Source organism: Embiotoca jacksoni, unplaced genomic scaffold (genome assembly GCF_022577435.1).
Source record: "Embiotoca jacksoni isolate LCO1_2020_lvr unplaced genomic scaffold, fEmbJac1.0.p SCAF_15, whole genome shotgun sequence".
NCBI classification, from domain to species: Eukaryota; Metazoa; Chordata; class Actinopteri; family Embiotocidae; genus Embiotoca; species Embiotoca jacksoni.
The window spans coordinates 9,012,086-9,038,231 of NW_027185285.1; the positions used below are offsets into that span (position 1 = coordinate 9,012,086).

The following is a 26,146-nucleotide window of genomic DNA, read 5'->3' on the forward strand; positions in this document are numbered from 1 at the left end:
GTGGACTAAAAATCTCCCCTTGAACCTTTAACTGTCCAAAAAATAGCCTAATGAAACTAATGAAAAATGTATACAAGTAAATAAATAAAATAAAACTCTTTCAGATTCTGTTTCTGTTAATCATTAACATGTAAGCTTTTACAAGTCTTCTATCATAGAGTTATGGCAGAGGAATAATTGGAATGGGAACAACTTCAGCTTTGTGCTCATAAAAACTGGAATGACATTTGGTTTTCACAGTCATCACTCAACAGTCAGTGCATGAAGTTAGTGCCCTGTCAGTCACAATACTTCTCGGAGGAGAGGAGGAGATGGTTCAGTGGAACATAGTCATACTTTTTGTTGCCACAAGCCACCTAAATAGTCAAAAGTATTGCAGTAACAAATAACCCAACCCTGCATTGGAAATCAAATGATATTTATCATACAGATGCACAAATCAGTACTGACATTAATACGCAGAGGTAGGAGCTTTCACTGTGGGAAAATATAATTGAATTGTAAGTTAAAACACGTTAAAAACACGTTTATGCCATTTTCTTGGTAAAAGTTAACTGATTTCTGATTGACTTTGTTCCTCTTTTGTTAAAACGCACATTAATTCCTCAAAAAAACAGTTAAATCAATCTTGTGTTCTTTTTGTATTGCTCATCAAGTCCAATTGTTTCACAGAAATCCTGTGTCAGCCTACTGAATGGCTGCAGCTCTAAATGTGAGTCATGCGCATGATTCAAATAGACTTTCTGTCCTATTCTTTTGATTGAGGGGGTTTGTCTTGGGTCACAAACCTCCGTGGAATTTAATCCACATCTGTTGGCCTTTTGTTATTTTTACGCTCCAAACCTCTGCACTATTAGTCTGCGCCCTTCCTGTCATCGGGGTGTCTTGCTGTCTCTCTGTGTCCATACGTATGGTCTCAAATGATTAACATCCATCATGTACCCGTTTCCACGAGGCTACCATTAGAATAAGGGTGTCTGTGAAACCTTGGCTGCACTGCCAACAAATCATCTCATCTCATTAACCTCCAGGCACCACACATAAAGCATCACATTCATATTCCCTCACTCCAAGACAGTGTGTTTTGTGTTTTTGCATGCACAGGCGCTGGATGAGGCTGCTGTCATGGGGAGATAACAGTTGCCCCCGGGGCTGTCAGTGACCTTGTGCCTCACTGGGAACTTCTTTCTCATATTCAAACAGAGAGCAAAATCTCCCAGCAGTGCACCTCTTTCATGAACGGGCACAACTCCTCATTACTCCTCCCCCATGTGTCACAAAGACACAGTACACTCCCAACCTGCGGCCTGGACCGATATCATTGTGTGTCACAGATCTAATTGGCCTTGATGTCTGCCTTTCCTGTGATCTGTGCTCTGCTTAGCTCTTCCTATAACATCCCTTGACTTTCTATATAGTAAAGTAACACAACTGAACAACTGTCACGGCTGCCGAACTCATCTTGGTACTGCTGCTTCTCTGACTCCAGCTCATACTGCGCTCATCTCCACTTTGACATGGTATTTGTCTTTTTAAATTAATTGAAATATTGCCATACATAGTGCCAAATCACAACACAACCGGTTATTTTAGGATACTGAGTACTAAGTCCTTACAACACAAATTCACAAAGAATCCCAACAATTCAACATTTCCCACGTGAGTGGCTGGAAGGACAAAACTCCCTTTTAACAGGAAGAAACCTCTGACAAAACCAGACTCAGAGTTGGGAGGCCAGCTGCCTCAAACGGTTGGGGTGAGGGGAGAGCAGAGAAAGAAAAGAACAGCATAGAGATCCGAGACAATGAACTGTATTAAATAGGAAACCTGTACATTACATGCTCTGAACATTTCACTGCTTGAACAGCCTCCACTGTTCTAAGAAGGTTTTCTAAATCAGTTTCTCAACCTTGTGACAGGGATTTGTGGAATTTGACTTTTTCTATTATCGCACAGACAGCCAATGCAACAGAATTTAATTTGCTAACAAACGACCAAGTCCAAAAAGCAGAAAGTACAGGTCACCATCAGGGCAAAATGCCCGTCCACTAAAGTGAAGCGTGTCTTGTGTCACGAGAAAGAACTACAACATGGAACGGCACTGGCATTGCATTTTATTATAGGGGCCCCTGTACAATACTATACTGTTAAAGTGATATTTATGCCCACTTGAGTATCAGAAGCCATTATCCCCTCCTCATGCCTGAAGTCATCATGTGGGGTCAAAAGAAAAAGAGCACACAGGAAGTTTGACTAAACACACCAGAACTCCGTCGCCTCATTTTCAGATATAAAATGGAGATAAAATGTTATTGCCCTCCCGTTGGGTGGCACATTGACTCATCAGGAAGCCCCCTAGGGCCTGAAGCAGATATACTCTTATCTCTGCTGAACTAACAGTCATTAATGGTGGATTATGAGACATCTCAAAGGGTTCCTAAGTCAGCTGACTTCAAAGAGACGGTCCTTTGCAGTGAGAAGCTTTGATGTAACGTGTACAGTTACATGTGCGCACAAAATCTGAAGTCTGTCACAGCATTTTAAACCAAAGAATATAAGAGGCTTCCATGCATTTCCTAACACCAGTGGAGAAATTGAATAGATAGCATCAGGCTTAAAAATGAGTTAGTTACAGTTTAAAGTGTTTAACTGGACCGTCTATATTTTAATGCTTTCATCAAAAGGAGTGATGGCCACAGGCGTAGAAAGATGGTTTCAGCAGGTGGTGCTGAAGTCCACTCCCCTGCCAGGACTGCATAAAGAGAGTTCAGAGTGCAAGTTAAATGTGAGAGGAATGTGAGCTATATCTATCCACAGCTTCACAGCTCGACTACTCGATCTCCTCCCACTCTGCCTGTCTGGGCCGAGACTCTGTCAGCCTGGTCTTGGCAAGGGCTTAAATGTTTGATCTGTGAGTCAGGCCAATCAATATCTATGTACAGTAGTACAGCACAGTCTGTTTATCACTTCTCTTCCTCTCTGTTTCACATAGTGAGTCTGCTCTTCCAGTGATCAATACTTTGTTTGAATTTGCTCCTTCATTAATATGCAGGAGAGGCCATCTCTGACATAAGGAACCCTGGCTTGTCACCTTTCTGTGATACAGGGCTGCGTGTAGACGCATGCGTGAGTCGGGTCGAAGACGGAGGTCATGTGACAAAGTACAAAGCACAGTCCACATAGGGAGGAAGTCAGGCGTAGTTGGACGAAACAAACACAGGATGGTCACCCAGGAGACGATAAGAAAGCAAAAGTCACGGATCAACACGGATTTCTTTTAGATAACGTTGGTAAATTACTTTTTCATTTTACTTGTGTGACATTCAATAACTTATGGGATTTAGGTAATTTCATATACTGTATGTGGCTTAGAATATTCCTGAAGAAGTGAACTATTTACCTCTGCATGTACTTCTGTCTCAGGAAATTACTGAGCCTAACTTAAAAAAACTATTCAAGGAGGAAATGAGCTCAGGCCAGATAGACACAGAGAGAAGTCAGAAACTATATTGTGTAATGAAATAGCACATTGGTTGTTTCATGGGATTTGTAGCCAATAACATAAGACTTAAGCCTTGATCATACTCAAGTACAGATGTGGACAGCTATGGACTTCTATACAGACTACAGAACACAGTTTGAGTATTCAGAGGTTCCAGACAGATCCATTACAAAACACGATGCCGTCACCTTAATAGCAAGTAGAGCTGCTTTTATTTGTTGTAATTAGCAACAGGACTACCGGTAATTTAAATCAATAATAATACTTTTTGACTGCTAAGTGAAAAAAGGTTCAGGGATGTAAAATGCACTTTATTTATAGTGTACACTAAGCAAATGTCCAGGGTAAAACTTTCAACAACATGTTATTTTTCTTATAAAAAGTGCAGTTGCTTGAGTTGTATTGTAGCTGCGTCTAAGTCATTCATGCTGTATATTAATGTAAAAATAAATTCCTGTATGTCCTGCAGCTGTAACAAAATACTGCATTATTAACCTCACTGTAGCTGCATCAGTCACACACAGCTGCTTTGTTTGCTGTATCTGAATGATTGTAACTGTATTTCTCTCTTCTTGAAAATGTCAACATGAATTATAGTTGAATTCATTTTTTTTACACGAAGCAAGGAGGAGGCAGAGAAGAACCAACGAAGGCTGCAGGCCACAGTGGTGAGAGGCTTTCTTTCCCTCTGTCCTTTTGTCCTTTTACTGAGCACTTCAGCATGCCTTAAACCAACTTGAACTTTCACCTCACGTCAAAATAATCTGACCACAACAATGTTGTTTTCTGTCACTTCGGTGGAACGGTCTCAGTTGATCCGCACTGCCTGAAGTGAGTGTGCAAAGAACATTCGGCAGTTCACTTTCTGGCTAATAATCGCTGGTCTGTGAAATGAAAGGTTTGAGGGCCTTTGAGTGGAGCCTGCTTGACCCCGTCTCCAATGTACAAAAACAAGCCACCCACTTCACCGAAGACAGAGAAGGCCTGGAGTGGACCTCAGCATGTTTACAGCTTACATTAACAGTGCAGATTCAGCGTAGGCATGCATACAATGTGCTGTGTCACTGAACTATTTCTCCGGGCAACCCTACACCCTACCCAGCTGTATATTCCTACTTTAATCTGTCCCTCACATCTCGTAAAAATATCCCCCCCTCTCTCTCTGTCTGACTATCTTTCTCCCTCAGTCGTCTGCTTTCAGACAGAAGAAGTCGTTGTCTGCAGGGACCATGACAGCAAAGGGGTGTTACCAAAGAATTATGTTAAAAAGCGGGTGGAACCCCAGGCCATGAGAACAGTGTTCTTGGATCATGCTCTCTCTGGTGTTAGTAGAAGAAAACACAGCAGCTGTGGTTACTTCAGTTCACAAAAACCTGCTTTTATGGACTAATTCAAGTTTCATGACAGTTTGCTGTTAAGAGAAAACTTACAGGAGGATTGTTTGAGGGGTAAGTAGGTGTGCTTTAGACTACAGATATGTAAGTAATGTAATCCTCCCATTATAATATGTTTGTAAAGGCAGTGAAGATGGTCTGTTGCTTCCAGTCATATTTATATTTTCTGTGATAGTTTTGGCAGGAAAGTGTTGACACTGAGTACAAATTCAGTCTAAAGGCACAGATTGTGGGGAAGTCTTGAAGCATCCTGAAACATGTGACACGCTGAATTTTATCATTCTGCTTCAGGACTCGTTTAAAATCATTGTCGTCTATTAAGATTCCAGAGTTTCCCCTCCGAATAACACTTGAACTACATTGTTACACTTCTCTTTAGTGCCACACCTCAAATGTTGAGCCAAGAAAAACAGAGTAGAGGGAAGAAGATCGTTTACTCTTAAACTTTTTACTTTCAAAGATTTGACTTTTTCTCCTGTCACCTGAAGAGACATCAGTAAGGAAGAAGAGGAAGACCTGACGTGGGAGACTGAGCAGGAGTGGTTGAAGACGGTCTATCTCCTCTATAGGTCAGTCAGTGTATGATAATACTGCCATGGCATGTCCTAATCTGCCTGCATGTCACAGGCTGCAAGAGAAATCATGTGGGAAGAATCTCAAAGTCCACCTGAGAGTGGCTATTAAATGACACATCTGAAGTTCTTGAAATTATACCCATTAGTACTCCAATCTGATTTGGGGGAAATAAGCATATCTTCTGTTTGCACAACAACAAATATCTTGGTCAATACATTCCCCTTGACGTTAGTGAAGAAGTAGTCATATTAGTAGTAATTTGTATCTTCCAAATAATTCATATACAATACATAACCTAAAAATATGCTGTCTGTGTTGCTGACAAAATGTTTTTCTTTGGTGAATTTATGATTTACTAAAGACACACACAAAAAAAAATCACGTTATAATGATAATTCATCAAACGCATGATTCAATAAAATGACCTGCTGCAAAAAAATGTATTTACTTTAATTAGCACACATGTATGTAGCTTCATATTTACTACACAGACATAAGAATTGTATCCATCTTCTCATCTGACTCTCTGCAAGAAAGAAAATGAGCAACTTCCCAAAAAACTGGAATTCTGCTTTTATTACAGAAGTTTTATGTAAATGCAGTGAAAACGGGGACAGCAATCCACAACTCTTGTTTCCATCCGTCTCCATTCTTTCCAGCTGCTTCATGTTAAAAACTGACCACTGGTTTGTCCCACCCTCACATCAGATCAGATGACTGCCAAGCTGAGCTGGTTGTGAGCTGATGTCAAGCTCAGATGTTGTGGGTGGGGTCACTTGGACTCCAACATGGGTTTTAAGTTGCATGATATGTTAGATGTGCAGAAATCTTGCAGATTACCAGCACCAGAACCAGAAATTCCTTGTTACTATGTCAACATGACCTACAGGAGGAAATCATGAACAGATCTGGCTGTGCCTGTGTGGAGAATAATAAGATGATGTCAACTGAGAAACACTGCAAGAGGGCAAGCAGTGATGTCAGAAAAGAAGAAAAAAGATATTATTTTGACATTGGAGTTGTTGTTTTTTTGCACTGAGCTGCTATGCATACCATTACTCACTTCACTTCCCTTCAGGATATGCCCTTTTACAAAAAACAACAACACACAAACAACCTACATTATCGGTGCCGCCGGTAGCCCCGCGCTGCATCAGGCACACTGTAACAGCCTCCCACACAAACAGTGTGCAACACATTTCTGCGTTCTCCAACCACTCGCTACCTCAAGCGTGTGCACTGCCGGCGGCAGGGACAGACCAGCCCCACTGAAGTCGAATGAGTTTAGCCTGAAAATAAAACAACGCCTCCCCTCATCTCTGTGGCAGCTAAATGTGAGGCAGGATACATATTTGCTCTCTGCTGGGCCCGCATAGCTACTTGGCACAGATCTGTGTGGAGAGTTGAATCAATCTGTCTGGCAAAGAAGGAAATAGTGGCCTGAGTAGATATGTTGTTTATTCAGAAATATTCATATCCTTTTATTTGTGTTGAAAAACAAGAATGATCTGAGTTTGCGAAATACATGTATTTGTTTCCTCGTTGAGAAACATCCCTACTCTCGCGTCTGCACCCTAAACGTGAAGCTCAAAAAAAAAATCCAGAAGCCAGTTCGATTATTTTAGCTCGACTGGTTCTGATCAAAAGTAATGAAATGATCATAACAGCAAAATGCTGACTTGGTAACAAGTAACACTGCATTATATTTGTTTAATCAGTATAAAAACAAAATGTAAAACTGACATGTCCTTTTTACACTGTGGTTAAACATAATATAGGATAACATGATAACGCTCAAGCTAGCCAACTGCTGGTGGTAGTTTATTATTTACTGTACATACATTAAAGTGTCATCAAGCTTCTCATTTAACTTAAGGCAAAAGAGCAAGCATTTTCCAATATGTCACACTAAAGTAACTAATCTCAGCTAGTTTTTGGTGCAAAGTGTTGGCGAGGTCTGGTTTCAGGTTGTCAGTCCCGCCAGCCCGGCGCGAGTGACAGATTCTCTGGAGTGAGATGTGTGAGTCTCAGGGCTGCGCCACCTTCTCACTGTCACTCTCAGAAAACAGCAGTCTGCCGGCCTTACTCATCCAATATGGCAGGACCACGAGCCTCACTACGATCTGTGGAGGAGCCCAAAATGGCATCGGACTGCTGCCGGGCGGCTGGCTGTTTATATCAGTCCCTTGAATGTCCCCTTCTGTTAGCACAGGCGGAGAGTTTTATTGTGCAACGTGTCCATTTTGGTCTAAACACATTTTTTTTGTTGTTGAAAATGGTACGTAATTGACCCGCGAACCCCGGCCCCCAAATACCAAGTTACATTTGCCTACCTGCTCAGTCAGTGGGAATGAGGCTGAAGAATAAGAAGGAAGAATTTCCGCACTGTACATGAGAGCAGGCATACGTCACCTCCCTGTCATCAGAACAGCTACGCCCCCTGTTGTTTGAAAAAAAAAAGCGAGGTAAAAAGCGTTGGCGCTGAATTGGAAAAACAAGTGGCACCATGTGGAGAAAAAAAAAATAAAAATAAGAAAAAAACACCAACACAACTTCCCCATAGAGGAAAGTAAAAAAAAAAAACAGATCTGTGGCTTCAGGTGATCTTCACACAGTAAATATGCATGAGCAGACAGTCAGTTGTGCTGGCAAGAGACACACATTTAGAAACCAGACCAAAGTGCTCCAAAATCACGGTATGAATAATGTTAACCTCTCGGTTAAATCACCGAACATTCACTCTTGTCTGACTCATCCTTGTTGTCTCTTTCCCGGCTGTCTGTTCCTCTGCCTCGTTCTCTTGAGTTTGAACTTTCCTTGACACGCTCTCATATTCTCATTCAGCAAAAAAAACCTCCACTTCCTGTCCTACTTAAACTCGACAGCTTTCATAGTATGAAGTAGCCCAGTTGTGCGAGCCATGTTTTAATATTTCATTGGGATCCACTTGATTCAATTACAAACTTTAAAATGTTAAAGTCTTAAAGACATTCGTGAGGGGATCACTTGGAGTTTAAAAGTGTCCTTTCTACTAAATAAATCCCACCTTGTAATACCACTTTGTACCTTGGGAGGCAATAGAGAGACTTATGTATTTTACAGATTGTGTATGTATGTATTTTTTGATGGTCCATCATCCCGCTGATGCGGCAACCTACTTGAATGGCCGACGGCCAGAACATCCCTGACGTTATACTTTTATGCAAAGTGGCATTACGAGACAGGACTGGCCAGGGCTATCTTATTAGCATGCCAACCTCTGTATGTATATCTTTATAACACAATAAATATATGTCTTCGACATGATGGCAATTCTGTTATTTCTTTCATTGTTGTAATGTTATAAATTAAATATTTTACAGATTAGCCCTTTGAAGTCAATTTAATATACATTATGATGGCATACATACCAACAAAAAAAAAAATACATGCACACCCATCCATTTCTAAAGATTTGAGTATTTGCCAATGAAGCAGAGAGAACAGCATTTTTGTCACAGATACACTTCGCTGTTTACCATGACGAGATCAAACAGAGACCAGCCATGTGACCGTTCTGATGGATTATAGACCAGGTCGAGGACGTAAATAGGAGATAAACACATGACGACTCACAACTTCTATTTTATCCCGGTCCACTGCTCTGAATCATTTATGTTATGAACGTATTTCACAGGATTGTAGTGTGAATATATTGAATATTAAATCAATGTTATTAAATGTTCAATACTTGTATGATGAGGCTGATTGTAATTCTCACATGAAATAAGTCTTGTTAAGGCATGATTTGACTTCCATATGTGTCCATGATATTTGGGCTTACTTTGTGGAGGATGGGATTCTGTAATCCATTCTTTGTTTGTCTAATTAGAATTACAAAAGTTAAAGCGTTTAATTAGCTGTTCAAAAGTCTATATGAGAAAAGGTGGAGGTGTGTTGCACTGCGAACGACTGGTTGCTTGAGTAAAGAGGTTTTGGATTTAGATATGATCCAATGTTGTCTGTATGTGAAAAAAAATATTAAAATTGTCCTTTCTTGCATAAAAAGATTCTTTCACAAATTTTAATGTGGGTCTCCAACAGTGTTACAGCATTAGCCGCAATGTCTAATTCATTTCCCTAACAGTAAAAGTTTTTTGTTTGTTTTTTAAGTTTCATGTTGAAGCTGAAGCTGCAAATAGAAAGCTAACTTCAGAGTTGTACATTTCACATGCGTCTCTTGTGCCTGTTTTACTGCCCTGTTTAAGCTCTAATACACACAGCAAAAAACTGAGGCAGCTGTGACTCCCAGATTGTGAAAGATATTCTCTTCAGACAGCGCTGAACTGAACTCTATGACCACGTATCTGTGACTGCATTGTAAGTCAGTTTGGGACTGTGAGAACTTCTACAAGATGCAGCTGATTTCAGAGGCTACTTTAAATTAAAACACTCCACCAAACACTTTCATTTAATCCCATGTATTCAATTAGTTGGAAAGGGATGAAGGAACGTGTTATATGTCTGAGATATTTATGTTACCAATTGGTAGAAAGCATCAGTTACAGCACATCAAATTCTGCTGCAAAGCTTATCGGCAAAAAAAATAAAATCTGTGTAGCTCCATTCAATGTCATCACATCATAATTCAAATCTGTAGCCTTCAGAGCCTGATTTCTTTGCAAAATATTATAGTTGTTTTCTACCTGAAGCCAGGACCTCTGGATCAGACCTGCACTTGAAATTTAAGGCATGAGATGCATGTTTTACTGGAGCTGTTTTGCTGTGAATCTTGTGTTTTTTTGTGTGAGCATGTCTATTTTTAGGTCAAAGAATTTTGATTCAAAACCATTGTTGTGAGGGCATTAAGGCTGGTCTTCACAACCTTAAATGGCAATTTAAGGAGTTAAGACTTGGGTTTAAGGTTAAGATTATAATGAAGTTTGAGTTGGGCTTATGCTAATGGCACTGACGGTTAAAATCGGTGTAAGGTAATGCATTATGTCAACGAATGTCTTCACAAAGACAGAAAGACAAACGTGTGTGTGTGTGTGTGTGTGTGTGTGTGTGTGTGTGTGTGTGTGTGTGTGTGTGTGTGTGTGTGTGTGTGTGTGTGTGTGTGTGTGTGTGTGTGTGTGTGTGTGTGTGTGTGTGTGTTCGCCAGGGAACAAACCAAAAGTCAAAAGAAGCCTGAGGACGAGACGAAGAAGGCAGCTGTTGCCAGAAAAGAGGTCTCGAGAAGAAAACACAGACTCACTGAACTGTGCAGCTGCAGCCAGAACACACAGACACAATCAGGTAAGATAGACAAATGTTTCCACGGTATAGTAAGCATAGAAATGTTCATAAAAAGACAACACAGTATCACAACTTCTGCAAGAGGCAGCTCATACAATGCAATACTTATCCAACAATATTCTTTTAAATTAGCAAAATGGAATGTTAAAGTTAAGAATTATTGCCCAAATCATCCAAGAGAATAATCTTCCAGCCGGTATAACAGGGACATGGGTGCTTCAGATTATGTATCATGCATAAAAAATACAAAACTGCTCTTCTACATGATGATTTAAATCAAATAAATCTAAATCGGACAAGAACTTTACCCCATATCTGGTGAGTAATATAAAAACACTGCTCGTTTTGGTGAATATTACTCACTTGGAAAACTCTTTTTCACAGCTTGTGTAACCTAAAGTTAACCTGTACTTGTCATTTAATGCATTAACCTACATTTATCACACATATATTGTAGCGCGTAATATATTTTTTCTTCTTTCATCAAGTAAGTAATCATATCATGTGAACTCTGACCTCTGCCAAATGTTCCACTTCACTGTACAGCCCACACTCAGCGCCGTCTCACGCTGGCAACCAACAGCAGGACTAGAATGGTTGCTGGGCAAAATAAACTCAGCGTCTCTTAATATGATGGGACTAAGCTTGGTTCAACACTTCTCTGATGATGACTGAATTATTTATGGCAGGGCACAAACTGGGGAGGGCCCGCGAAGAAGGGGAGGCAGGGCATGAGTTTAGAATTGCCGACTCGGTGTCTGTTTTAAGTGACTGACCGTGGAGAGCACTTAAAATTGTCTCTTGTCTTTACCCACAGTCTGGCACTGAGGGCGTACAAGGTAAGAAGTCAGCAGCACTGTGGTCGTCATTTAGCTCACCAGCAGCTTCTATCTCTTTGTCACGCTCATCACGATGCCTGCCGAAATTCTATTCTTCCCTGGCAGATGATAATTTGCCATAACCAAGTCTTTGCCTGAAGAATAATCATTTAAATCAGAGTGACAGAATGGAGCCACAGCTGAGAATCAGCTCCACTTCTAATGTAACATAAGTTTCATTCCTACTGCATGTGACTCTTTCTGTCGTACAAGAACACTCTTATTCCATCTTCCATCTTTATCTCTAATAAATTACAGACAAATTGGGATGCAAAGGGTGCGAGAGTATGATCAAACAGCCAGCTCTGATGTAACATAGCAAACATTTGACACGTAGTATATGCACTGTATTACAGTTTGATATTTTAGTAAACAGAGAAAAGCACACCAGTGATTTCCTGCAGATTAAAATATAAGCATGTTAAGGTTAAAATTAGGGTTTCAGGTAGCGGCAAATTACCACATTTAAACCCTCAAAACTGATTCAGTCCTTTTAATTTTTTGAAGAGATGGCCTTCTTGTTTTCCCATTAAGCAGCTATCTAAAGCTCTTTATGTGCACAGACATCTAGTGGCCACAAGTTGTCCGAGCAGTTCAATTCGTAACCGTATCTCAAACTTCATGGTAGGTGAGGTTATTGTGCAAACCTAAATATGTTTTCAAGTGGTATCTTATTGTAGTTCTTTCCCACATAGCTACTCCCGCCTCATCAACACAGCAACAGCACAGCTCGTCATCACGTAGACTACTGACTGGAAAATACTATATAGTCCTGTACAGCTGTTATAAACTCTAATACAAGACAGCCGTACACCTCCTCCCCCTTTTTCAGCGCATTCATTACACTTCCAATTATGTCACAAAGTGATGTAGCCTACATCATAAATAGAACAAAGTAAACAACATCAGTGGCCTGCTTGTTATCTGCATGTATGTCCATTGATCATTTGATCTAGCTATTGATATTTGATCTGTGCCCACTCAAACAGATATTGCACCAATAAAATTACTCATACAGACATTGTCACCCAACTGAAAATCCGCACCCTCTGGAGAGGAGGCGCTGTCGAGGCATAAAAATAAATAAAACTTCTTGGTTTAGGTAATCAGCGTTCAATTCTTACCAAACAGACACACAAGTTAACGCCCTCTGAAGATCTACTGTATTTATGTTGATTTCAATGTTAAGGTTTTCTTTTTCAGTGAATAAAGAATCTGCGGATCACGCCTTCGTACGAATGGCACAAATGGTGTTTCATGAAAGCGGGCAAGATGGCCGATCAGGTGAGGCACAAGACTGGACTCAGTTAAAAGTAGCCATACAGTGTGGAGATGTTCATCATTTTGTATTGTGTAATGAGAGGTCTGTAGCGAACACTGAAAAATGGAGTGGTGGCAGTTCACTGAAGAGCCAGTGTTGCCTTGTATAACTTTTACATTTTGACAAAAATGTTTACTAGAAGATAATAATGACACAAACTTATGAACAGAAATTCAGACAATAGACTCTGCTGAATTATTTGTATTAGTCTCTCAGTTCGTCTCTTGCCAATGATGCCCGTTTTATTCAATGTTCCTCTGTCCAAATTCAGCCTCCAGGGTACGACTTAACGATGGTACTGCGGTGAACGGCCTGAGAATGAAGTTATATTTAGCCCACTTGTTATTTCTGTTCGTTAATTTTTCATGCTCGCTGGAGGGCTGTGCGTGCTACGTTTTGCCCACTGTGTCCCCATAATATCTGTTGTGCCGGCTCACATTAGTTCCACAAAGCTCTGTTCCTGACCTGGTGTTAACCTTTGCATCTCTCACCTCTTAATTACAGCTCGGCCTAAAAAACATTTAAGAGCAACTTCATTGAAACAAAAATTAGGACCTGATGTGGACTACATTTGACTTAAACTGAGAGGGAATTTTTATATATTAATTATCGATAAATTGGCCTTGAGAGTTCTGTTGCCTTCAGCATTTTATCTTACTAACTCAAATTCAGCTTCCTTTGTCTCTTGTGGTTACAGTCCTGGGAACGTTGGCAGTGCAGGTAGAGAGAGATCCCAAGACAGGTGCTACCGTCGTCAGGTCAGTGACCACCGTGCCCACACCGGCTGGTGCTCCAAAGGCTAACACCATCTTCGATGACGGCAAGAAGAGTATCCACACTGTCGATGGGTCGGTAGGTCAACCCTCGACCGAGGAGCTCGGTCAGATCTTGAACGTCATCGATGGCGTTGGGATGAAAGTGCTACTAGATGAGGTCACAGTCATTCCAAATAAGGTAGAGACGAAGACACTCGATGCAGAAACCAGCGGAGCTCCAGGGGAAAAAGTCCAGTCTTTTACTGACATATCAGAAGAAGGCAATATACATTTAGAAAGCTCTGGAAGTGACCACTTAGAAGCTGAGCTGAGGATTGAGAAGTGTGTTCAAAGTGTGATAAAAGCAGACAATGAAACCATGATGGCGGTCCTAGAAATTGCAGGAAAAGCAGATACCCAGAAGGATCGAAGGTTGGCGGAAGAGCCCATCACACTTGTGTTCCTTGGATACGCTGATTCTATAGCTGACCAAGGTCACAGCCAAGAGGACCATGAAGGCCCAATCACGGTGGAACGAGTGATTATCACCGAGGACGGAGAAGAGCACATCTTAGGACCTGAAACTCCTGATTCCCTTCAGTCACCGCCAGCACATGTAGCAGAGCAAGAGGCCAGGAAAGAGTCCCAAGATGAAGGGTTTCATGATATTCCCCTGGATGGAAATGGAGCCGGTGTTAAAGTCCAGGGAGAGGAAGGTGATAAGGGGCTGCGTAATTCATCTTCACCCGCAAAAGCAGAAGGAGAGGGCACGTCCAAGCGCAAGACCTGTCAGTGTTGCTCTGTCATGTAAAAAAATGATTTAAGAAAGAGACTCCCACACAGCTTCAATCATACAATTTGTTATATTTTCGTACTATGGTGCTTTTCGTTCGACATGATATGCTGCATTGCTGCCTTAGTGACAGGTTTGAGAGCATACCAACACCACATGGTATGGTCTTACAGTGGCTTTGGCTCCGGGCAGCCACCACTTCATTTCATTTTGCTAAACAAAGAGACATGTATTATGTTGTCGGTCTTTTACTGGCAACAGCTCTGACAGAATATAAAAAATCCAATTCCTCCCCCTGGTGGAAGACGATGAGAATGTCCCTGCTGCAGGCATGCATCTCAAATGACTCGTTTCTCTCTGCCTTGACACTATATATTTTTCTGTAGTCTATATTTCAGCACCAATATTTTAACGCTCAAGGTGTGATTCTGTCTACTTTAAAAGTAATTTTCACAACTTTTTTTTATGTGGATGTCCAATTAGAGTTGATGGTAAGCAATAAATCCCTTGATAAATGCGTCTCTGGAAAGCAGCTGCAAAATCTGTTGTTCTTCCTGTACTAGCTCCGTCATTAGACGTGTGCAGTGATACAGTCGGTGGCTGTAAGAGCTAAAGGCTTATTGAGCTGTCTGTGTGTGGCGCCTACGCAAACTGAGAGAGCCGTGTGCATGAAAGTTTCATCCTCACTTGTACAGGTGAGCTGGAGAACTTCTTTAGGATACCAACAAAGTGTGAAAAAGGCAACTAAAACCAGCAGGGCCAAGAGGGCAGATGACCACCGAGACAGTGTTTTTGTTATCTAACACTGTTATGGCAAACCAAGTTTGTGAGGGAGGTGATACAAAGCAACGTTGGACAGGCGGTTTTCTCTGCACATTGCATTTTCAGATTTCTCAGCTGAAGAAGTCAGAAGAACACACGCTGACGACTTCAATTACTTCAATTGACTACAACTTCCACCAAAACTTGAGAGGACATCCACATAAAAAGTTGGCAAACTTTTGATTCAATGTTGATTTGAAAATGTACGAAAAATGAGTGACATTTGTAACACCCTCTGTACTTTTAAAACTCCTATGCAATACTGCTGAGGGCTGTTCCACTGAGGACACCAACAATGTTTACAAGAATTTGGGGCTTTAATGTCCCAAGGCAGAGTTTATATTTCAAAAATTGTATGTTACACGTTGAGTTTCTTGTGCGTAGTTTAAATGTATTTTAGTGTCAAAGTCTTGAAACCAACAGACCGTTTGGAACATTTCTCTTATTTATTTTCTTGCTGAGCGTTAGATGAGAGCATACATAGTGACTTACTGTGAAGCTACTGCAAGCAGCTGATGGCTTTAGATTAGGGCAGGTACACAACCTCCTGTGACACGACATTTTTGTCCCACGTTATTTTGGACTGATTAAACAAACCAGATATAGCATGTGAATTAGCAGGCTTTAGAGGAGCTGGTTGGAAGATTTTGAACCTCCTCACAGAGCCAGAACAGCTGATTACCCCTGATTGCAGTCATTGTGCCAAGTTAAGCGAACTGGCTGCTGGCGTTAGCTTCATACTCCACATACAGACATGTATGTGACAGTGGTCCTCTCATCTTGGCAAGAAAGTGAATAACATAGTATGGTCATATTGGACCATGTCAGACCAGAAATGTACATAAAAATAGCACCTCTGCCATTGTGGGAAACCACATTAAGGTAAGAGCATAGGGATATTAAATTTACCAAAAATGTATCTTTGCTGTTAAATTACTAACTTTTTAGCGTACTTTTAATATTGGTTTTATTTGTTATGGCTGTTTGTGCAGTTGGGTGTTAAACTGATCTATTACAGTGGATGTTAACTGGAATATATGATCAGAGGACAGAATAAAATCACTATGTTGATTGTGTTTAAAGCCGACACGATTAGATTTGAACTGTAATCACAGCTTTACGGACACAAAATGCAAAAATAATGCAAAATCCACACGTGTTGCATTATTTAACTGACATTCCACAATTTAGTCACGTTCCATGTTGTCACTTTGCAACGTCGCATCCAACTTGTGGGGTCACTTGAGGAGGGTCGATTGAACTGTGCGCTACTTCTCAAAAGAGAGGATTTTGTTTGTTCACATGACCCAGAGGACGGGAGGGTACAGGTGCTAAGTCGATCAGCTGGATCATTCATATTTCCGTTGAGGTTAGAACAATCACGCACAGATGATGACTGCAGCGCTGCAATCAGGTGGGTCTCTTCCTTCAAAACTTCCACATGATTACTCAGGCTTTGTACTTGTTTGCTTTTTAGTCATTTTCTTTCTCTAATCTAGAGCTTTGTTTTGATATAAAAGTAAGATGTAAAGACAGCTACATCTTTCTCTGATGTCGATATTGTCTTTGAGACAAGGCTAACATCTACTTGGTCTGATGTCGGTGAGAAAAAGGCCTTGGTGCTTTTAAAGGTCAAGTCATACTTAAATACTAGTAAGAATGATGTGTACGCTACTAACATAAGAATTACCCTTGTCACATCCTTTTCAAATAGTGGATAATGGAGGCACAAAACTGTGTTTAATGTTATACTGTAACTTAAGTAACATTTCTGAATAGGGTTCAGTACTGTAATACTACAGTATTTACATAATAACCTATTATAATCTTCATAACAACAGATAGAAAATGTTCCTTGAAAGGAGGGTGGAATAAACATGTTAAGCTCATTAAGACGCATTAATATGTCCTGTTGCTTTAGCTTTACATACAGTGCGGTACTACTGCTGCTGATAATCCTGAACTGCACTGAGGCTGTCATTAAGCCGCTGAGTGCAGGTGTAAATATAGACTTATATGCCGGGACAGTATTTATATAAAGGAGAACGAATCTTGAAGAGTATTCGGTGACACAGCAAGGTGTGTTATGCGTAATGATTTGCTAGTGTCAATACATGTGTAGTAGTCACGTGGCTCATTGAGAGACATGAGCCCAATGAGTTATGGCTGTTATATCGGACAGAATGATGGAAAATCATAATTCTCGACAGGCAAACTGGTGATACGAGGGGAGTCTCTGTGGCTGGCCAGTGTGTTTGCCAGATACTGTACACAGTGCATGTGCCAAATAAGGAAAGCCGATTACTCTTTCCCTTTGTCAGCAGAACTGAGGGTCACAGCGGGAGAGAAATGTGTTTTTTACTAATAATAAAGGTCGCAATGATACTTAGAGGATTTAATTATCATCTCTCATTTGTCTCTTCTTTAATCTTAAAGGGACTCACAGGGCAACACAGAACAAACACCCTTAGGTGCTTGAAACGCTTCGATTAATGGAAACAAAAGCTCCCGGACCCAACCCTCAGAGTAGAGTCTCCGTGGATGATGGTGGTCTGTGGATGAAGATAGACTCCGACTGTGTGACCAACCAAGGCGAAACCAAAGGTAGCCCTGCGGTTCCTGCAGTGATCCCAAGGTACTACAGTGTGATGGATGATGAAGTTGCAGATGATGTCTTCATCCCACCTCATCCTCCTCCATCCTACATGGCTCCTTCGCCGCCAGCAGAGGGCACCGCAGGTGCAACAGCCGATAATTCTTGTGTGACCCTTTGGTATGGGGCAGGTGACGCCACAGAGGCTGAAGCTAATCCCAGCTTAGAGTGGCACCAGAGTGAGAAGCAGTTAATGGGAACGCAGAACGAGGTGGATGAAGAGATAGTAAGTAAAGGGCAGCCTTCTAAGGAGTCTATGAACAACATATCACTATCCAATGATAAGGACTCCATTCCACCAACCTATCAAGACCAAACATCCATGGACAGCAATGGTTGTGTGCTGGAAGCATGCCATGATGTAGCTGGAAGACACTATCAGGACAACGCCACAACAAATGAAGAATCAAACGAAGAACCTGAGGAAATTGTCATTTTGAATGAAGGACAGGAAAACTCGAGGGAAAAACAAATACCTTCAAACCTTGATGAAAACTCTGAAAATGAGACCCGTTTAGACAAAGAGGGAGACAAAAGTTTTGGACTTGACAAGAAAGACTCGAAACTATTAGGACAAAATCTAGACAGTGAAAGTGTGGAGACAGTTGCCCCAAGACCTTCTGGTCTCAGTGTGGATGATTTTGAATCCGTCGAGCCAGTTGAGCTTTGCAAATACGACCGAAACAAGATGCAGGCTGCAACCAGTCAGCCACAGGTGGCTGACTTTCCAGCAGATGTAACAAATGACAACGAAGAGTATGTTGACAGCAGATCTTTGGACTTTAACCTCACAAAGTATGACTGGGTGAGAAGAGAGAGTGGCACTATGGAAATGAAAGTGTCAAAACTGCCCATCTCCGAAGCTTCTGAGGAAACGGTGACAAGGACAGATCAGGACGACGAAGGCAGGAGAATATCTACTGATATCCAACAAGGAGAGCAACTGCTTCAGCGTCTGCAACTGGTGCAGCAGAAGCATGATGTCGATGTGTCAGAGATCCCTCATACCCCCCAGCAGGTTGTCAAAGAGATGAAAGGTGTGAAAGCGGAAGTGGAAATGGGAGATTCTAAAGTAGGAGGAAGAAATTTGGAAGAGGAAGAAGTGAGAGAGAAAAGTAGACTTAACACTGTTAAGAAAGAGGAAGCAAAGACAAACCAGATGGAGGAGAAGAATGAAAACAGTGAGGGTGAGGAAGACCAAACAAAAGCAAGTATGTCTTTGTCCACAATGCCGGGAGAGGCAGTGCACCAGTGGGTTGCCAAAACAGAGGCAGATGACTCTGATGATAATCAAGGAGACAGTTCAGTACCTACAGATGTGATTCCCATCAACGCCCATGAAAACATTGAGATTCCCTTTCTGTCTACTGGACATCGTTTCTCAGCAGCTGGGACCTCGATGGAAAGGGAGATCGAGGAGGTAGCCCAGGGGAAGCAGAACTTGCAGAGAGCTGGGGGTGTTTTCAATCTAGCAGATGACCCTGATGTACTGGAGATTCCCTTCAAGACACATATCTCTCTTGACTCACTTCTTACCATGGATGGCGCCTACCAACACAGTGACTGGCAGTTCTCTGAGCAAAAGATGCAGAAGGAGATAAATCAGGAGATTCAGAGAGAACGGGTGCTGGTCAACCAGGGTAAGATCCCAGGGGGGTACAGCAAAGGGGAGGCCCGTCCCTTAAAGGAGACGAAGCTGCTGTTTGAAGCTTTCCAGCAGGACAACACAGAAGGTCCAACAAGGCCCCGGAAACCCCCTCCCTCTGTGATGAAAGGTCGTGTTTATCCTTCCGTGCTTGAGCGCACACATAGCCTCGAGATGTTTTCCCTCAAAGCTTGCTCAATTTCCAGAGCACATTCCCTCAGGCTGTGCAAATCTGCAACCTCTGAGAGGGCGAGAAGTCCCGAAAACCTCAGGTCAATGAGCCCAACTGGGGGTTCCCGAGACAAAACACGCTTATTCCCTTACCCAACACAAGACAAACACCTGCGCCTGCACAGAAGCTTGGACTCTTTAGGCAGTGATGTCTCCACACTGGAGAAAAGGGGCAGAACAAGGGACACAAAGGCAAGCCAGGAATCTCTCATCCAAAATCCCTTCTTCAAGTTGCGTCCAGCCCTGGCTCTGCAGCCGGAGGTACAGAAGGACATCCAGGAGGCCAAAGAAAGAGAAGACGAGCTGCGCAGACAGAGATGCACTTTGTACGGAGATAACAGGCAGCACAGTGAAGACGATGACAAGTCAAGAGGAAAACCAACGCTCATACCAGGTTAGTCTGCATGGCCTGTCATGTTTAACATTAGTATTATTATACATTTACTCAACCACTGTACTGAGGTGCAATTGTGAGTGACATATACTGTATTATTATTGAGAATTTCCATGAATTGCTACTTGCAATAGCTACTATATATGACACTTTTCACTCCACTATAGTCGCAATTACCAATTACTTTGCAGATAAGGACTTCATTACAATGCTATGGGATCACCTTAGACAATATGATACTTTCCTGCAGTTTAAACCCCCGCAAAATATATGCATAATATACTGTATGAAATATATTGTACTGTGTACTAATGAGCAATTGTTTTCCATAAGAAGCACTTTTACTTTTTATGCTTTTGCATCAAATCAAAAGTACAACAAATGGCAGACTAAGCACTGTCGGTAATGTTATGCAAAGGTGTATTAGGAAAGAAATTCAGCCTGGACTTTTCTGCTGGACTGGACTGCCTGCAGTACGCTCTGAATGATTGACACAAGAGACTGCTGGTAAAGAGGCAGCCAGTATCGAGAAAACGATTTTTGATGGTCCACCAATGCAGCGGCCCGCCTGATGGTCACATCCCTGACATTATAATATTAGCTTCCTTTATAAACTATCCATACATAGCTTCCATGAGCATTAACAGCTGTTTACTGACAAGTCAAGAAGAAATATTGCCAGTTCGGCATCAAACTTCATTCCTTTACTCGGCAACAGCTGACTTCTGGATTCGATGTTAACTCTTGTTCTGATTCAGTTTTGCCACGAGTTTCAGCCATCATTGTATTTACGGATCCATTCATGATAACAAGAGGACAGAATATGCTGCTTCATCTTCCTCTTATGTTGTACTAAGAGCTGACTGGATGCTACTCACCATCCCATCTTGTGGTACAAAGTGGTATTATGAGACAGGACAGACCGGGACTAGCTGGTTAGCATGCTAACCTCTGTGGCTGTCTCTGTGACACAATACACAAACGTCTTTCACATGATGTCAGCAGTGCTATTTCTTCACATTCTGTGTAAAATCTTAGTTAATTTGAGAATATCTTAAACTAAACATCTTATAAATTGCCCCTTTAAGAACCTTTTAGTGTTGAACTGCTACTTTTAATTCAGTAGAAGACCTGAGCACTTGTTCCACCACAGATACTGAATCTGTATTCTATGTGTGACTGCGTGAACCACAGAGGTCAACCTGTAATTTGACTAAAAATGTGCAAAATGAGAATATTTCAATGAAACCTCATTTGATCATTTAACTAAACATTGCAGAAAATGTTCAGAAAAGGTATGTTGAACCAGTAAAAGGTTTCTGAAATATTTCGAATAAATTGTAAATATTATTTGGTCTAAAAGCCTTTCAAAGTGAAGGCATAAATAAGGATCACATAGATCTTTATTCATTGCACATCAGAACCTTCTGACACTCAGTCTGAGCACTTTAATGAATGCCTCTCTACATTAGCATCACATAGTGTTATCCAAGGAGTCTTATCGACAACTTAGTGTCATCCCTGTCACCAACGGTTAAGGGCACGTCAGTCTAGCCAGTCACCTGATCTGAGTCAGCAGATGCCAGTGGGCTGAGTGACAACATGAAGGCTACTATCTGCACTCCAGCCTGAGCCACAGGCAGTTCTGATTTTGTCATAGCATTGTGTAAATACAAACGACAGTCGCTAAGACAGTTGAAAGGAATACCGCAAGTGCGAACAGTCCATTTGTATTTTTCTGTCCGTTGCCTTTGCCTATAGGCCAATGCATGAGAGCTTGGGGATCCATCAAGTCAGTGCAGCCAGCCTGGGAGTGTGTCACTGTGAAGCACAGTGTTAGGATGATGATGATGATGATAAGTTGGTTGACTCAAGGTGCTGATGAAGCTACAAGTTATTGTAATATGTCTCAACTGAAGACAGTGACTCATTCCTGTGGTCAAAAGAGCTGTAGTGTGTTACCCTAACCAGCTATGATGATACTTTATGAAAATATACAACACAGATACACTGATATTTTCCAAAAGGCCATTTTTACACAATTTTGAGTGTCATAAATGGAGTACATAATCAAAAATAGAAGGGAGATTTTTAGTCACATCAAAGTCCCAAGCATATTAGATGGACACACCAAAAATAACAACTATTCAGTATACTAACACAGGGGTTCCCTAAAGTTTCAGACCATGTACCACTATGTATCAGATCAACTTTCCTAAGCTACACTTCCCGCTACAGAGACCAACACTATTTTTCATTAAATAAAATTCACTGATTTAACGGAGCAATAACCTCAGAAAGGCTAAATAACAACAACAAAAGACTGTTTTAAAATCAAAGACTGCATAAATGAATCAGACCAGCTGGATAGATAGTACTAATGTAAATTTGTACATTCTGTTCAACAGTAGGTCAATTTGGGTGAACTGACCCTTTAAATAGTCCAACAGAAAAGACACTGTATTTGAGGGGCAACAAGCTCACCTCTAAAGTCCCATGACAAAATACTAGGCCTACTCCAAATAAATCAATAATCTTAATCAGCTCAAATCTGCTGTTTAAAATTTTAAGTTTGATGAAATGACAACTGCCGCAAGCAGGTAGGCTGCTAATTAAGCTCATGTTAGCTTCACAAGCTAAAGTCACACCTTTGACAAAACAACAGCCTCCTCGCAGATTGTTTCATTCATTTGGAAGACACAGATATAAAGACACAGCAATGTCCTTGTATTGCAGTGTAATGTTAATCAGTTCTACTGAGCAAAAATATAAGATCAGACTTCTAAGATCATTCTAACGCCAGTTTGGCCAGGTTTACTTGAGAGCAGGACAAAGCCACCAATCTTCGGCTAAGAGGCTCCTGGACCGGCTCCCACGCAGAGACATTTTACACAGTTGCTGTGCTGGTCGTAAACTGGCCTTTTTTTTTTTTTTTTTTTTTTTTTTTTTACTATAAACTGTAACCTGACAAAGACACGTAGAATAAAATGGCCTTGGCAGGGTTACTATTGTGGACATGGATTTGCATCTTGCATTTGAGCAGGTGATTCAAATAAGTTCTCTCTAGTTAAATATGTCAAATCCTTGAATTTGAATGAAAAACTGCTGCCTGAAATCTAATCATCGTTTTTTTCTTTTAAGATGCCAGGCAACAGACCCGAGGGAAACTGGAACGGGTTTGGCCACCGCCCTCCAAGAAAGATCAGCTGAAGTCAGAGCAGACACAGGTGATGAATAATGAGAATAATTACTGTACATCATTTCCTTTGTGTGTATTTTATCATTCTGAGAGGGGTACATGTGTGTACAACACTAAGAAGAACAGCATGTGATATCATGTTATATTGTTATTCAGAGATAGTGTATTATAAAAAAAAATAAAAAAAAAATTAGAACTCTTTTTTTTTTTTTACACTTATAAATCCACTGTGCAAAATGTGAACTTTACCATATCAGAATTTATGGGTGAGGTTGAACTACTATGTTTTCTGGATCTTAGTGTTTTATCCTACGTGGCAGTTAGCTGCAGTAAAATAGCTGAAAAAAGGCATTATGCTTGAGGTATCCTCAAATACTATTTGTTTTACAAATACTTGGATTAGTTCCATTGGTTGTGAAATTGATCACAAATTGAAAGGATCAAGAAGTAGGAGCTAATCTCTCACTCTAAATCCAGGTTTTTTCTCTGTTTTATCTTGCAGCAGGATCCCAAAGTTCAAAGAGCGGGAAGCCAGAGGGCTCCTCTGTGGCAGCGCTGGGAGTCTGGCCTGATCAACGGGCAGCCGTCACAGGAAAACAAGTGACGTGGGCCGTCCCGGTTCGTTCAGCACGACAAAAAAAGAATCCGAGCGATCTGCAATACTAGAACCACAGTCCAAGCAGAGATGAAGCAGAGATGAAGCAGTATGACCAAAACCCTTATGGTAGTGGCAGCTTAAATTAAGCTTCAGTTTTATGTCGCAGATAAATAAAGCATGAGTGTCACATCAATGATTTTGGTCAATCCACACAGGTTACAGGTTATGTTAAAAACTAAGCAGCTGTGTCTTTGATTTTGGGAAGTTATCATTTCAATATTCAGTTCATATAAACTGGTAAACAGTGTCGTACTAATGACGTCATTTTGTAGGCCAGCCAGGCCGCTTTTTCTCCATGCATATGTCCTACTGATCTAATCTTTTTGGTCAACAAGTTTATTTTCAGAAATCTATACATTTATCAAATTTTTTGTAGCATATCCCAAGTTATTAATAAAATCTTAAAACTGATTCAATTTAGTTAAACCTACTCATCATAGACAGAACCAATAAAAACAGCAGAATAATTAACCGTCTGTGGCTGTGGAGGGAGTTTTCTAAAGTCTGAAAAAAATAGCCTGGTGATGTTATCAAAGTTATTTTTGCTTAGACTTAGGAGACTATAAAATGATAAGAGAAACCCATGTTTATGAGGTAGGAAGGCTCTAATTAAATAAATTGTCCAGTTGCAAAATGGGAACCGTGGAATCCAGTTTTTTGGGGGGGAGCGGGGGCTCAACCAATACTGGGAAAAAAAATAAAGTAAATAGCTCAGGTTCATGTTTCATATTTAAAAAATTGTTTTATTCATTTATTGATTTTGATTCAAAACTACCTCTGGCAAGTTCCACAGCTTTATAAACGTGTGATACTAAATACCCTTAACTGCTCTCAGAGACTGGATGACAAGAATTTAACAACACTATGGTGCATTTTCCTTATTGAACTGCATTCAAAAATATATCCATTGTTTTGGTTCCCTCTAGAGATTGTCCCATCACTGAGCTGATAATAAATTCAAGTGGTAGAGTGGAAATGTGTGGCATCTGAATGAAAACAGAAGTCCCTGATGAAAGACAGTAACAAAGAGAGAGCGCTCGGTTTCTAATCTCCACACACAGACGTACATGACTTGGCCTGTCTAAGCACCATCTGTCAAACTCGGTTCTGCCAAGAGAGCAGACACGTTGGGAAAAAATATATAATATATTGTTTTGTTTTGTATACACACGCAATATGGGAATGCACGTCCTGTATGTATGCATGCTAAACGAGCTGCATGTTGGCATGCATCTACTTATATAGATGAGGTTGGGAGTATATGTAAATATCTGTCTGTATATTTTGTTTATTAGTGTAAGGCTTTTGGAGATGGGATGAGCAGATGGGTGGATTTGTTCTGTGGTGGAAAAAAAAAGAAAAGAAATTTTGCCACTTTGTTGTGGATGTCCACTCACAGTTGATGGGAAATGTAGTTAATTGTAGCATAAAATCCTCAATAAATTCTGTGTGTCTATGGGAAGCATTTGTAAAAACTGTTGTTCTTCCAGCACCGGTGCTGTCATCTGACATGTAAAGTATGACGTAGTTGGTGCTTCAAGAGAATTGTAGGCTAATTGAACCAAGAATGTCATCCTAAAGTATGAGTGCATAGATGTTATTGATGACAATACATTTTACAGCGAGAGAGGATATGGTCAGTGGGAAAACGTCCAGATGCTGAGCTGCGGATACCTATATTTCCCCCATGAAGCATCTTCTGGTATCTCAAACCCATATCAGGCTGCCAGCAAAATTGTGTAGCCTAAAATTGACATGGATTCCCATTATATTCAGCTAAAAAAAAAAAGCTGGATACAACTAAACCATTAGAAAATGCGAGTCCATCAAAGACATGTCATTTTAATGACAGCATTTGTTAAAGGTTAAAAAGGCCTATACATGATTTAAATTAGATATAACAAAAAACATTACAAATCCATGGGGGCTATAGCACAGTTCATTAATAAGATTAGTAAAAAAAAATTGTCAAAAGTAGACACCCGAGTATCTTTTTAAAATTGTATTGTGTCTGGTGTAAACGGGTAATATTACCATTCACAGGTAAC

General features: G+C 40.8%; 2 protein-coding genes across 5 annotated transcripts; both read left to right on the plus strand.

The window, feature by feature from the left end:
* The first annotated feature begins 3,243 nt into the window (after positions 1-3,243).
* Positions 3,244-17,970, plus strand: LOC138198134 (paralemmin-1-like). Of its 4 annotated transcripts, none has more exons than XM_069149345.1 (7): positions 3,244-3,290; positions 4,125-4,170; positions 5,385-5,465; positions 10,616-10,749; positions 11,567-11,588; positions 12,831-12,911; positions 13,646-17,000. In XM_069149345.1, the coding sequence occupies exons 6-7, from the start codon at positions 12,866-12,868 to the stop codon at positions 14,512-14,514; spliced, it is 915 nt and encodes a 304-aa protein (XP_069005446.1). In that variant the 5' UTR covers positions 3,244-3,290; positions 4,125-4,170; positions 5,385-5,465; positions 10,616-10,749; positions 11,567-11,588; positions 12,831-12,865; the 3' UTR covers positions 14,515-17,000. The 4 variants fall into 4 exon arrangements, 3 of the variants coding, with proteins under 3 accessions (XP_069005446.1, XP_069005445.1, XP_069005447.1); XR_011178254.1 differs by lacking the exons at positions 3,244-3,290; positions 4,125-4,170 and adding exons at positions 4,654-4,950; positions 17,755-17,970 and having other exon boundaries at positions 13,646-16,732; XM_069149344.1 differs by lacking the exons at positions 3,244-3,290; positions 4,125-4,170 and adding an exon at positions 4,654-4,950.
* Positions 17,970-25,497, plus strand: LOC138198133 (uncharacterized). The gene is made up of 3 exons (XM_069149343.1): positions 17,970-20,241; positions 23,383-23,468; positions 23,943-25,497. The coding sequence occupies exons 1-3, from the start codon at positions 18,024-18,026 to the stop codon at positions 24,042-24,044; spliced, it is 2,406 nt and encodes an 801-aa protein (XP_069005444.1). The 5' UTR covers positions 17,970-18,023; the 3' UTR covers positions 24,045-25,497.
* Positions 25,498-26,146: the final 649 nt, after the last annotated feature.